Below are 14,954 nucleotides of genomic sequence, written 5' to 3' on the forward strand. Positions count from 1 at the left end.
GGGGAGAACAGAGATCGAGTCTCTGTGGTACAGTATAGCAGAGAACCAGAGGCCCACTTCTATCTGAACACTTACATGAGAAAAGAAGAGGTTGTTGACACCGTAAGAGGGCTGAAGCACAAAGGAGGGAGACCCCTCAACACTGGAGCAGCTCTCCAGTATGTCAGGGACTACATCTTTAATGCCTCCTCTGGAAGTAGGCGCCTTGAAAGTGTTCCACAGATTCTGATACTGCTAAATGGTGGAAGGTCCTTTGACAATGTAGATAAACCAGCTTCTGCTCTCAAGGAGCTTGGTGTCTTGGTGTTTGGAATTGGAACAAGGAGCTCTGATAGCAGAGAATTACAGAAGATATCCTATGACCCCAGTTATGCTCTCTCCGTGTCTGAATTTACTGACCTCCCCAACATCCAACAGCAGCTTCTTTCTGCCATGAACACTGCCATTATACAGGACACAACCATGACACCAACACTAATACCAACAATACTAGGTAAGAAAAATATGCTTTTGATCTGTTCCATTTCCTCTTTTACATTAGGATAGAGTAGTTGATACCTTTGATCACTCTTGTAGGTTCCCCTGAGGCCTTTCATGTGGTTTCATTTCATACCTCTGTACCAATGTTCCCTATGATATAACTCAAGCCAATGCACAAATTGTCACTTTCGTTGAATAGTTGTTTGTGATAAGTGAAAGGGATGACTTTCATGTGACAGAAGCAGCTTTGTCCTGTTTTCCCATAACCTATGCCACATGTAATATGACTCTTTATCTGAACCTTCACATTCCCTAGTTGAGAGTCAGGCTCCCAGGAGGGATGTTGTGTTCTTGCTGGATGGATCTGATGGCACTAGGAGTGGATTCCCAGCCATGCGTGACTTTGTTCAAAGAGTGGTGGAGACACTCAGTGTGGATGAGAACAAAGATCGCGTTGCGGTGGTCCAGTACAGTAGAGATCCAGCCGCCCAATTCTATCTGAACACATACACAACAAAGGGAGAGATTCTCAACACTGTAAGAGGTCTGAGACACAAAGGCGGGAGACCTCTCAACACTGGAGCAGCTCTCCAGTACGTGAGGGACAATGTCTTTACTGCCTCCTCCGGAAGCAGACGCTTGGAAGGCGTTCCACAGCTACTGATTCTGTTGAGTGGTGGAAGGTCGGTTGACAATGTTGACACGCCAGCCTCTGCTCTGAAGGAGCTTGGGGTTTTGGTCTTTGGAATTGGAACAAGGAGCTCTGATAGCAGAGAATTGCAGAGGATATCACATGATCCCAGTTACGCTCTGTCTGTCTCAGACTTTACTGACCTTCCAAGCATCCAGCAGCAACTTCTGTCCTCGGTGGAGGCAGTGGTTATTGATGTTACTCCAGAATCACCAACAGTTTTAGGTATGTGTTATCACTGTGAATTAAGAGTCAGGATGTGTTAACAAAATGTCCGCTGAGTCTTAGAAACGACTATATAATTGGCCAAAAACACCACAATTGATCAGTTTGAATTAACATAATCTATTGATTTTCTCAGTTGATCATGACACCGCCAGAAAGGATGTGGTATTCCTTCTGGATGGTTCTGATGGCACAAGGAATGGATTCCCAGCAATGCGTGATTTTGTTCAGAGAGTAGTAGAGAAACTCAATGTGGGAGGAGACAAAGACCGCGTTTCTGTGGTCCAGTACGGTAGAGATCAAGAAGTTAATTTCTATCTGAACACATACACCACGAAGGGCGACATTCTTGACATCGTCAGAGGTCTGAGGCACAGAGGAGGTAGACCCCTCAACACTGGGGCAGCCCTCCAGTATGTAAGGGACAACGTCTTTACTGCCTCCTCAGGAAGCAGAAGCCAAGAGGGTGTCCCTCAGATGCTGATACTGCTGAGTGGCGGGAGGTCCAATGATAATGTTGAAATACCAGTTTCTGCCCTGAAAGAGAGTGGGGTCTTGATCTTTGGCATTGGAAACAGAAATTCTAGCAAAGAGGTTCAAAGGATTGCCTCTGACCCCAGTTATTCCCAGTCTGTTTCTGAATTCTCTGATCTCCCCAGCGTCCAGGATAAGTTTTTCTCCTCACTCATTACTGTACACGTTGGCGCCACACCCATTTCCCCAACAGTCATAGGTAAGACCGGATGCATTATCTAGGAAAACTAAAGCAACAAACACATATTTCAGATTTGATGAAGCAATGTTGACATACTGTTTTGTTGACATACTGTTTTGTTTCTGATACTCTTAGTGGACCTAAGCATTGCCAGAAAGGATGTAGTATTCTTGCTGGATGGTTCTGATGGCACTAGGAATGGCTTCCCAGAAATGCGGGACTTTGTTCAAAGAGTAGTGGAGAAACTCACTGTAGGGGAGAACAGAGATCGAGTCTCTGTGGTACAGTATAGCAGAGAACCAGAGGCCCACTTCTATCTGAACACTTACATGAGAAAAGAAGAGGTTGTTGACACCGTAAGAGGGCTGAAGCACAAAGGAGGGAGACCCCTCAACACTGGAGCAGCTCTCCAGTATGTCAGGGACTACGTCTTTAATGCCTCCTCTGGAAGTAGGCGCCTTGAAAGTGTTCCACAGATTCTGATACTGCTAAATGGTGGAAGGTCCTTTGACAATGTAGATAAACCAGCTTCTGCTCTCAAGGAGCTTGGTGTCTTGGTGTTTGGAATTGGAACAAGGAGCTCTGATAGCAGAGAATTACAGAAGATATCCTATGACCCCAGTTATGCTCTCTCCGTGTCTGAATTTACTGACCTCCCCAACATCCAACAGCAGCTTCTTTCTGCCATGAACACTGCCATTATACAGGACACAACCATGACACCAACACTAATACCAACAATACTAGGTAAGAAAAATATGCTTTTGATCTGTTCCATTTCCTCTTTTACATTAGGATAGAGTAGTTGATACCTTTGATCACTCTTGTAGGTTCCCCTGAGGCCTTTCATGTGGTTTCATTTCATACCTCTGTACCAATGTTCCCTATGATATAACTCAAGCCAATGCACAAATTGTCACTTTCGTTGAATAGTTGTTTGTGATAAGTGAAAGGGATGACTTTCATGTGACAGAAGCAGCTTTGTCCTGTTTTCCCATAACCTATGCCACATGTAATATGACTCTTTATCTGAACCTTCACATTCCCTAGTTGAGAGTCAGGCTCCCAGGAGGGATGTTGTGTTCTTGCTGGATGGATCTGATGGCACTAGGAGTGGATTCCCAGCCATGCGTGACTTTGTTCAAAGAGTGGTGGAGACACTCAGTGTGGATGAGAACAAAGATCGCGTTGCGGTGGTCCAGTACAGTAGAGATCCAGCCGCCCAATTCTATCTGAACACATACACAACAAAGGGAGAGATTCTCAACACTGTAAGAGGTCTGAGACACAAAGGCGGGAGACCTCTCAACACTGGAGCAGCTCTCCAGTACGTGAGGGACAATGTCTTTACTGCCTCCTCCGGAAGCAGACGCTTGGAAGGCGTTCCACAGCTACTGATTCTGTTGAGTGGTGGAAGGTCGGTTGACAATGTTGACACGCCAGCCTCTGCTCTGAAGGAGCTTGGGGTTTTGGTCTTTGGAATTGGAACAAGGAGCTCTGATAGCAGAGAATTGCAGAGGATATCACATGATCCCAGTTACGCTCTGTCTGTCTCAGACTTTACTGACCTTCCAAGCATCCAGCAGCAACTTCTGTCCTCGGTGGAGGCAGTGGTTATTGATGTTACTCCAGAATCACCAACAGTTTTAGGTATGTGTTATCACTGTGAATTAAGAGTCAGGATGTGTTAACAAAATGGCCGCTGAGTCTTAGAAACGACTATATAATTGGCCAAAAACACCACAATTGATCAGTTTGAATTAACATAATCTATTGATTTTCTCAGTTGATCATGACACCGCCAGAAAGGATGTGGTATTCCTTCTGGATGGTTCTGATGGCACAAGGAATGGATTCCCAGCAATGCGTGATTTTGTTCAGAGAGTAGTAGAGAAACTCAATGTGGGAGGAGACAAAGACCGCGTTTCTGTGGTCCAGTACGGTAGAGATCAAGAAGTTAATTTCTATCTGAACACATACACCACGAAGGGCGACATTCTTGACATCGTCAGAGGTCTGAGGCACAGAGGAGGTAGACCCCTCAACACTGGGGCAGCCCTCCAGTATGTAAGGGACAACGTCTTTACTGCCTCCTCAGGAAGCAGAAGCCAAGAGGGTGTCCCTCAGATGCTGATACTGCTGAGTGGCGGGAGGTCCAATGATAATGTTGAAATACCAGTTTCTGCCCTGAAAGAGAGTGGGGTCTTGATCTTTGGCATTGGAAACAGAAATTCTAGCAAAGAGGTTCAAAGGATTGCCTCTGACCCCAGTTATTCCCAGTCTGTTTCTGAATTCTCTGATCTCCCCAGCGTCCAGGATAAGTTTTTCTCCTCACTCATTACTGTACACGTTGGCGCCACACCCATTTCCCCAACAGTCATAGGTAAGACCGGATGCATTATCTAGGAAAACTAAAGCAACAAACACATATTTCAGATTTGATGAAGCAATGTTGACATACTGTTTTGTTGACATACTGTTTTGTTTCTGATACTCTTAGTGGACCTAAGCATTGCCAGAAAGGATGTAGTATTCTTGCTGGATGGTTCTGATGGCACTAGGAATGGCTTCCCAGAAATGCGGGACTTTGTTCAAAGAGTAGTGGAGAAACTCACTGTAGGGGAGAACAGAGATCGAGTCTCTGTGGTACAGTATAGCAGAGAACCAGAGGCCCACTTCTATCTGAACACTTACATGAGAAAAGAAGAGGTTGTTGACACCGTAAGAGGGCTGAAGCACAAAGGAGGGAGACCCCTCAACACTGGAGCAGCTCTCCAGTATGTCAGGGACTACGTCTTTACTGCCTCCTCTGGAAGTAGGCGCCTTGAAAGTGTTCCACAGATTCTGATACTGCTAAATGGTGGAAGGTCCTTTGACAATGTAGATAAACCAGCTTCTGCTCTCAAGGAGCTTGGTGTCTTGGTGTTTGGAATTGGAACAAGGAGCTCTGATAGCAGAGAATTACAGAAGATATCCTATGACCCCAGTTATGCTCTCTCCGTGTCTGAATTTACTGACCTCCCCAACATCCAACAGCAGCTTCTTTCTGCCATGAACACTGCCATTATACAGGACACAACCATGACACCAACACTAATACCAACAATACTAGGTAAGAAAAATATGCTTTTGATCTGTTCCATTTCCTCTTTTACATTAGGATAGAGTAGTTGATACCTTTGATCACTCTTGTAGGTTCCCCTGAGGCCTTTCATGTGGTTTCATTTCATACCTCTGTACCAATGTTCCCTATGATATAACTCAAGCCAATGCACAAATTGTCACTTTCGTTGAATAGTTGTTTGTGATAAGTGAAAGGGATGACTTTCATGTGACAGAAGCAGCTTTGTCCTGTTTTCCCATAACCTATGCCACATGTAATATGACTCTTTATCTGAACCTTCACATTCCCTAGTTGAGAGTCAGGCTCCCAGGAGGGATGTTGTGTTCTTGCTGGATGGATCTGATGGCACTAGGAGTGGATTCCCAGCCATGCGTGACTTTGTTCAAAGAGTGGTGGAGACACTCAGTGTGGATGAGAACAAAGATCGCGTTGCGGTGGTCCAGTACAGTAGAGATCCAGCCGCCCAATTCTATCTGAACACATACACAACAAAGGGAGAGATTCTCAACACTGTAAGAGGTCTGAGACACAAAGGCGGGAGACCTCTCAACACTGGAGCAGCTCTCCAGTACGTGAGGGACAATGTCTTTACTGCCTCCTCCGGAAGCAGACGCTTGGAAGGCGTTCCACAGCTACTGATTCTGTTGAGTGGTGGAAGGTCGGTTGACAATGTTGACACGCCAGCCTCTGCTCTGAAGGAGCTTGGGGTTTTGGTCTTTGGAATTGGAACAAGGAGCTCTGATAGCAGAGAATTGCAGAGGATATCACATGATCCCAGTTACGCTCTGTCTGTCTCAGACTTTACTGACCTTCCAAGCATCCAGCAGCAACTTCTGTCCTCGGTGGAGGCAGTGGTTATTGATGTTACTCCAGAATCACCAACAGTTTTAGGTATGTGTTATCACTGTGAATTAAGAGTCAGGATGTGTTAACAAAATGGCCGCTGAGTCTTAGAAACTACTATATAATTGGCCAAAAACACCACAATTGATCAGTTTGAATTAACATAATCTATTGATTTTCTCAGTTGATCATGACACCGCCAGAAAGGATGTGGTATTCCTTCTGGATGGTTCTGATGGCACAAGGAATGGATTCCCAGCAATGCGTGATTTTGTTCAGAGAGTAGTAGAGAAACTCAATGTGGGAGGAGACAAAGACCGCGTTTCTGTGGTCCAGTACGGTAGAGATCAAGAAGTTAATTTCTATCTGAACACATACACCACGAAGGGCGACATTCTTGACATCGTCAGAGGTCTGAGGCACAGAGGAGGTAGACCCCTCAACACTGGGGCAGCCCTCCAGTATGTAAGGGACAACGTCTTTACTGCCTCCTCAGGAAGCAGAAGCCAAGAGGGTGTCCCTCAGATGCTGATACTGCTGAGTGGCGGGAGGTCCAATGATAATGTTGAAATACCAGTTTCTGCCCTGAAAGAGAGTGGGGTCTTGATCTTTGGCATTGGAAACAGAAATTCTAGCAAAGAGGTTCAAAGGATTGCCTCTGACCCCAGTTATTCCCAGTCTGTTTCTGAATTCTCTGATCTCCCCAGCGTCCAGGATAAGTTTTTCTCCTCACTCATTACTGTACACGTTGGCGCCACACCCATTTCCCCAACAGTCATAGGTAAGACCGGATGCATTATCTAGGAAAACTAAAGCAACAAACACATATTTCAGATTTGATGAAGCAATGTTGACATACTGTTTTGTTGACATACTGTTTTGTTTCTGATACTCTTAGTGGACCTAAGCATTGCCAGAAAGGATGTAGTATTCTTGCTGGATGGTTCTGATGGCACTAGGAATGGCTTCCCAGAAATGCGGGACTTTGTTCAAAGAGTAGTGGAGAAACTCACTGTAGGGGAGAACAGAGATCGAGTCTCTGTGGTACAGTATAGCAGAGAACCAGAGGCCCACTTCTATCTGAACACTTACATGAGAAAAGAAGAGGTTGTTGACACCGTAAGAGGGCTGAAGCACAAAGGAGGGAGACCCCTCAACACTGGAGCAGCTCTCCAGTATGTCAGGGACTACATCTTTAATGCCTCCTCTGGAAGTAGGCGCCTTGAAAGTGTTCCACAGATTCTGATACTGCTAAATGGTGGAAGGTCCTTTGACAATGTAGATAAACCAGCTTCTGCTCTCAAGGAGCTTGGTGTCTTGGTGTTTGGAATTGGAACAAGGAGCTCTGATAGCAGAGAATTACAGAAGATATCCTATGACCCCAGTTATGCTCTCTCCGTGTCTGAATTTACTGACCTCCCCAACATCCAACAGCAGCTTCTTTCTGCCATGAACACTGCCATTATACAGGACACAACCATGACACCAACACTAATACCAACAATACTAGGTAAGAAAAATATGCTTTTGATCTGTTCCATTTCCTCTTTTACATTAGGATAGAGTAGTTGATACCTTTGATCACTCTTGTAGGTTCCCCTGAGGCCTTTCATGTGGTTTCATTTCATACCTCTGTACCAATGTTCCCTATGATATAACTCAAGCCAATGCACAAATTGTCACTTTCGTTGAATAGTTGTTTGTGATAAGTGAAAGGGATGACTTTCATGTGACAGAAGCAGCTTTGTCCTGTTTTCCCATAACCTATGCCACATGTAATATGACTCTTTATCTGAACCTTCACATTCCCTAGTTGAGAGTCAGGCTCCCAGGAGGGATGTTGTGTTCTTGCTGGATGGATCTGATGGCACTAGGAGTGGATTCCCAGCCATGCGTGACTTTGTTCAAAGAGTGGTGGAGACACTCAGTGTGGATGAGAACAAAGATCGCGTTGCGGTGGTCCAGTACAGTAGAGATCCAGCCGCCCAATTCTATCTGAACACATACACAACAAAGGGAGAGATTCTCAACACTGTAAGAGGTCTGAGACACAAAGGCGGGAGACCTCTCAACACTGGAGCAGCTCTCCAGTACGTGAGGGACAATGTCTTTACTGCCTCCTCCGGAAGCAGACGCTTGGAAGGCGTTCCACAGCTACTGATTCTGTTGAGTGGTGGAAGGTCGGTTGACAATGTTGACACGCCAGCCTCTGCTCTGAAGGAGCTTGGGGTTTTGGTCTTTGGAATTGGAACAAGGAGCTCTGATAGCAGAGAATTGCAGAGGATATCACATGATCCCAGTTACGCTCTGTCTGTCTCAGACTTTACTGACCTTCCAAGCATCCAGCAGCAACTTCTGTCCTCGGTGGAGGCAGTGGTTATTGATGTTACTCCAGAATCACCAACAGTTTTAGGTATGTGTTATCACTGTGAATTAAGAGTCAGGATGTGTTAACAAAATGGCCGCTGAGTCTTAGAAACGACTATATAATTGGCCAAAAACACCACAATTGATCAGTTTGAATTAACATAATCTATTGATTTTCTCAGTTGATCATGACACCGCCAGAAAGGATGTGGTATTCCTTCTGGATGGTTCTGATGGCACAAGGAATGGATTCCCAGCAATGCGTGATTTTGTTCAGAGAGTAGTAGAGAAACTCAATGTGGGAGGAGACAAAGACCGCGTTTCTGTGGTCCAGTACGGTAGAGATCAAGAAGTTAATTTCTATCTGAACACATACACCACGAAGGGCGACATTCTTGACATCGTCAGAGGTCTGAGGCACAGAGGAGGTAGACCCCTCAACACTGGGGCAGCCCTCCAGTATGTAAGGGACAACGTCTTTACTGCCTCCTCAGGAAGCAGAAGCCAAGAGGGTGTCCCTCAGATGCTGATACTGCTGAGTGGCGGGAGGTCCAATGATAATGTTGAAATACCAGTTTCTGCCCTGAAAGAGAGTGGGGTCTTGATCTTTGGCATTGGAAACAGAAATTCTAGCAAAGAGGTTCAAAGGATTGCCTCTGACCCCAGTTATTCCCAGTCTGTTTCTGAATTCTCTGATCTCCCCAGCGTCCAGGATAAGTTTTTCTCCTCACTCATTACTGTACACGTTGGCGCCACACCCATTTCCCCAACAGTCATAGGTAAGACCGGATGCATTATCTAGGAAAACTAAAGCAACAAACACATATTTCAGATTTGATGAAGCAATGTTGACATACTGTTTTGTTGACATACTGTTTTGTTTCTGATACTCTTAGTGGACCTAAGCATTGCCAGAAAGGATGTAGTATTCTTGCTGGATGGTTCTGATGGCACTAGGAATGGCTTCCCAGAAATGCGGGACTTTGTTCAAAGAGTAGTGGAGAAACTCACTGTAGGGGAGAACAGAGATCGAGTCTCTGTGGTACAGTATAGCAGAGAACCAGAGGCCCACTTCTATCTGAACACTTACATGAGAAAAGAAGAGGTTGTTGACACCGTAAGAGGGCTGAAGCACAAAGGAGGGAGACCCCTCAACACTGGAGCAGCTCTCCAGTATGTCAGGGACTACGTCTTTACTGCGTCCTCTGGAAGTAGGCGCCTTGAAAGTGTTCCACAGATTCTGATACTGCTAAATGGTGGAAGGTCCTTTGACAATGTAGATAAACCAGCTTCTGCTCTCAAGGAGCTTGGTGTCTTGGTGTTTGGAATTGGAACAAGGAGCTCTGATAGCAGAGAATTACAGAAGATATCCTATGACCCCAGTTATGCTCTCTCCGTGTCTGAATTTACTGACCTCCCCAACATCCAACAGCAGCTTCTTTCTGCCATGAACACTGCCATTATACAGGACACAACCATGACACCAACACTAATACCAACAATACTAGGTAAGAAAAATATGCTTTTGATCTTTTCATTTCCTCTTTTACATTAGGATAGAGTAGTTGATACCTTTGATCACTCTTGTAGGTTCCCCTGAGGCCTTTCATGTGGTTTCATTTCATACCTCTGTACCAATGTTCCCTATGATATAACTCAAGCCAATGCACAAATTGTCACTTTCGTTGAATAGTTGTTTGTGATAAGTGAAAGGGATGACTTTCATGTGACAGAAGCAGCTTTGTCCTGTTTTCCCATAACCTATGCCACATGTAATATGACTCTTTATCTGAACCTTCACATTCCCTAGTTGAGAGTCAGGCTCCCAGGAGGGATGTTGTGTTCTTGCTGGATGGATCTGATGGCACTAGGAGTGGATTCCCAGCCATGCGTGACTTTGTTCAAAGAGTGGTGGAGACACTCAGTGTGGATGAGAACAAAGATCGCGTTGCGGTGGTCCAGTACAGTAGAGATCCAGCCGCCCAATTCTATCTGAACACATACACAACAAAGGGAGAGATTCTCAACACTGTAAGAGGTCTGAGACACAAAGGCGGGAGACCTCTCAACACTGGAGCAGCTCTCCAGTACGTGAGGGACAATGTCTTTACTGCCTCCTCCGGAAGCAGACGCTTGGAAGGCGTTCCACAGCTACTGATTCTGTTGAGTGGTGGAAGGTCGGTTGACAATGTTGACACGCCAGCCTCTGCTCTGAAGGAGCTTGGGGTTTTGGTCTTTGGAATTGGAACAAGGAGCTCTGATAGCAGAGAATTGCAGAGGATATCACATGATCCCAGTTACGCTCTGTCTGTCTCAGACTTTACTGACCTTCCAAGCATCCAGCAGCAACTTCTGTCCTCGGTGGAGGCAGTGGTTATTGATGTTACTCCAGAATCACCAACAGTTTTAGGTATGTGTTATCACTGTGAATTAAGAGTCAGGATGTGTTAACAAAATGGCCGCTGAGTCTTAGAAACGACTATATAATTGGCCAAAAACACCACAATTGATCAGTTTGAATTAACATAATCTATTGATTTTCTCAGTTGATCATGACACCGCCAGAAAGGATGTGGTATTCCTTCTGGATGGTTCTGATGGCACAAGGAATGGATTCCCAGCAATGCGTGATTTTGTTCAGAGAGTAGTAGAGAAACTCAATGTGGGAGGAGACAAAGACCGCGTTTCTGTGGTCCAGTACGGTAGAGATCAAGAAGTTAATTTCTATCTGAACACATACACCACGAAGGGCGACATTCTTGACATCGTCAGAGGTCTGAGGCACAGAGGAGGTAGACCCCTCAACACTGGGGCAGCCCTCCAGTATGTAAGGGACAACGTCTTTACTGCCTCCTCAGGAAGCAGAAGCCAAGAGGGTGTCCCTCAGATGCTGATACTGCTGAGTGGCGGGAGGTCCAATGATAATGTTGAAATACCAGTTTCTGCCCTGAAAGAGAGTGGGGTCTTGATCTTTGGCATTGGAAACAGAAATTCTAGCAAAGAGGTTCAAAGGATTGCCTCTGACCCCAGTTATTCCCAGTCTGTTTCTGAATTCTCTGATCTCCCCAGCGTCCAGGATAAGTTTTTCTCCTCACTCATTACTGTACACGTTGGCGCCACACCCATTTCCCCCAACAGTCATAGGTAAGACCGGATGCATTATCTAGGAAAACTAAAGCAACAAACACATATTTCAGATTTGATGAAGCAATGTTGACATACTGTTTTGTTGACATACTGTTTTGTTTCTGATACTCTTAGTGGACCTAAGCATTGCCATAAAGGATGTAGTATTCTTGCTGGATGGTTCTGATGGCACTAGGAATGGCTTCCCAGAAATGCGGGACTTTGTTCAAAGAGTAGTGGAGAAACTCACTGTAGGGGGAGAACAGAGATCGAGTCTCTGTGGTACAGTATAGCAGAGAACCAGAGGCCCACTTCTATCTGAACACTTACATGAGAAAAGAAGAGGTTGTTGACACCGTAAGAGGGCTGAAGCACAAAGGAGGGAGACCCCTCAACACTGGAGCAGCTCTCCAGTATGTCAGGGACTACGTCTTTACTGCCTCCTCTGGAAGTAGGCGCCTTGAAAGTGTTCCACAGATTCTGATACTGCTAAATGGTGGAAGGTCCTTTGACAATGTAGATAAACCAGCTTCTGCTCTCAAGGAGCTTGGTGTCTTGGTGTTTGGAATTGGAACAAGGAGCTCTGATAGCAGAGAATTACAGAAGATATCCTATGACCCCAGTTATGCTCTCTCCGTGTCTGAATTTACTGACCTCCCCAACATCCAACAGCAGCTTCTTTCTGCCATGAACACTGCCATTATACAGGACACAACCATGACACCAACACTAATACCAACAATACTAGGTAAGAAAAATATGCTTTTGATCTGTTCCATTTCCTCTTTTACATTAGGATAGAGTAGTTGATACCTTTGATCACTCTTGTAGGTTCCCCTGAGGCCTTTCATGTGGTTTCATTTCATACCTCTGTACCAATGTTCCCTATGATATAACTCAAGCCAATGCACAAATTGTCACTTTCGTTGAATAGTTGTTTGTGATAAGTGAAAGGGATGACTTTCATGTGACAGAAGCAGCTTTGTCCTGTTTTCCCATAACCTATGCCACATGTAATATGACTCTTTATCTGAACCTTCACATTCCCTAGTTGAGAGTCAGGCTCCCAGGAGGGATGTTGTGTTCTTGCTGGATGGATCTGATGGCACTAGGAGTGGATTCCCAGCCATGCGTGACTTTGTTCAAAGAGTGGTGGAGACACTCAGTGTGGATGAGAACAAAGATCGCGTTGCGGTGGTCCAGTACAGTAGAGATCCAGCCGCCCAATTCTATCTGAACACATACACAACAAAGGGAGAGATTCTCAACACTGTAAGAGGTCTGAGACACAAAGGCGGGAGACCTCTCAACACTGGAGCAGCTCTCCAGTACGTGAGGGACAATGTCTTTACTGCCTCCTCCGGAAGCAGACGCTTGGAAGGCGTTCCACAGCTACTGATTCTGTTGAGTGGTGGAAGGTCGGTTGACAATGTTGACACGCCAGCCTCTGCTCTGAAGGAGCTTGGGGTTTTGGTCTTTGGAATTGGAACAAGGAGCTCTGATAGCAGAGAATTGCAGAGGATATCACATGATCCCAGTTACGCTCTGTCTGTCTCAGACTTTACTGACCTTCCAAGCATCCAGCAGCAACTTCTGTCCTCGGTGGAGGCAGTGGTTATTGATGTTACTCCAGAATCACCAACAGTTTTAGGTATGTGTTATCACTGTGAATTAAGAGTCAGGATGTGTTAACAAAATGGCCGCTGAGTCTTAGAAACGACTATATAATTGGCCAAAAACACCACAATTGATGAGTTTGAATTAACATAATCTATTGATTTTCTCAGTTGATCATGACACCGCCAGAAAGGATGTGGTATTCCTTCTGGATGGTTCTGATGGCACAAGGAATGGATTCCCAGCAATGCGTGATTTTGTTCAGAGAGTAGTAGAGAAACTCAATGTGGGAGGAGACAAAGACCGCGTTTCTGTGGTCCAGTACGGTAGAGATCAAGAAGTTAATTTCTATCTGAACACATACACCACGAAGGGCGACATTCTTGACATCGTCAGAGGTCTGAGGCACAGAGGAGGTAGACCCCTCAACACTGGGGCAGCCCTCCAGTATGTAAGGGACAACGTCTTTACTGCCTCCTCAGGAAGCAGAAGCCAAGAGGGTGTCCCTCAGATGCTGATACTGCTGAGTGGCGGGAGGTCCAATGATAATGTTGAAATACCAGTTTCTGCCCTGAAAGAGAGTGGGGTCTTGATCTTTGGCATTGGAAACAGAAATTCTAGCAAAGAGGTTCAAAGGATTGCCTCTGACCCCAGTTATTCCCAGTCTGTTTCTGAATTCTCTGATCTCCCCAGCGTCCAGGATAAGTTTTTCTCCTCACTCATTACTGTACACGTTGGCGCCACACCCATTTCCCCAACAGTCATAGGTAAGACCGGATGCATTATCTAGGAAAACTAAAGCAACAAACACATATTTCAGATTTGATGAAGCAATGTTGACATACTGTTTTTTTGACATACTGTTTTGTTTCTGATACTCTTAGTGGACCTAAGCATTGCCAGAAAGGATGTAGTATTCTTGCTGGATGGTTCTGATGGCACTAGGAATGGCTTCCCAGAAATGCGGGACTTTGTTCAAAGAGTAGTGGAGAAACTCACTGTAGGGGGAGAACAGAGATCGAGTCTCTGTGGTACAGTATAGCAGAGAACCAGAGGCCCACTTCTATCTGAACACTTACATGAGAAAAGAAGAGGTTGTTGACACCGTAAGAGGGCTGAAGCACAAAGGAGGGAGACCCCTCAACACTGGAGCAGCTCTCCAGTATGTCAGGGACTACATCTTTAATGCCTCCTCTGGAAGTAGGCGCCTTGAAAGTGTTCCACAGATTCTGATACTGCTAAATGGTGGAAGGTCCTTTGACAATGTAGATAAACCAGCTTCTGCTCTCAAGGAGCTTGGTGTCTTGGTGTTTGGAATTGGAACAAGGAGCTCTGATAGCAGAGAATTACAGAAGATATCCTATGACCCCAGTTATGCTCTCTCCGTGTCTGAATTTACTGACCTCCCCAACATCCAACAGCAGCTTCTTTCTGCCATGAACACTGCCATTATACAGGACACAACCATGACACCAACACTAATACCAACAATACTAGGTAAGAAAAATATGCTTTTGATCTGTTCCATTTCCTCTTTTACATTAGGATAGAGTAGTTGATACCTTTGATCACTCTTGTAGGTTCCCCTGAGGCCTTTCATGTGGTTTCATTTCATACCTCTGTACCAATGTTCCCTATGATATAACTCAAGCCAATGCACAAATTGTCACTTTCGTTGAATAGTTGTTTGTGATAAGTGAAAGGGATGACTTTCATGTGACAGAAGCAGCTTTGTCCTGTTTTCCCATAACCTATGCCACATGTAA

The 14,954-nt window shown here is 45.3% G+C and overlaps 3 protein-coding genes across 7 annotated transcripts in view; all 3 read left to right on the top strand.

The window, feature by feature from the left end:
• Positions 1-14,954, top strand: part of LOC106581666 (collagen alpha-3(VI) chain) — a 117,499-nt gene that overhangs the window by 55,513 nt on the left and 47,032 nt on the right. The gene's annotated exons all lie outside the window — the stretch shown is intronic.
• Positions 7-11,367, top strand: LOC123729524 (collagen alpha-3(VI) chain-like). The gene is made up of 14 exons (XM_045704391.1): positions 7-493; positions 797-1,396; positions 1,533-2,129; positions 2,247-2,858; positions 3,162-3,761; positions 3,898-4,494; positions 4,612-5,223; positions 5,527-6,126; positions 6,263-6,859; positions 6,977-7,588; positions 7,892-8,491; positions 8,628-9,224; positions 9,342-9,953; positions 10,256-11,367. The coding sequence occupies exons 1-14, from the start codon at positions 76-78 to the stop codon at positions 10,894-10,896; spliced, it is 8,295 nt and encodes a 2,764-aa protein (XP_045560347.1). The 5' UTR covers positions 7-75; the 3' UTR covers positions 10,897-11,367.
• Positions 11,833-14,056, top strand: LOC123729525 (collagen alpha-3(VI) chain-like). Its single transcript, XM_045704393.1, has 3 exons — positions 11,833-12,319; positions 12,623-13,222; positions 13,359-14,056. Exons 1-3 carry the CDS (start codon positions 11,902-11,904, stop codon positions 13,976-13,978), a joined length of 1,638 nt encoding a protein of 545 aa, XP_045560349.1. The 5' UTR covers positions 11,833-11,901; the 3' UTR covers positions 13,979-14,056.

Source organism: Salmo salar, chromosome ssa21 (genome assembly GCF_905237065.1).
Source record: "Salmo salar chromosome ssa21, Ssal_v3.1, whole genome shotgun sequence".
NCBI lineage: Eukaryota > Metazoa > Chordata > Actinopteri > Salmoniformes > Salmonidae > Salmo > Salmo salar.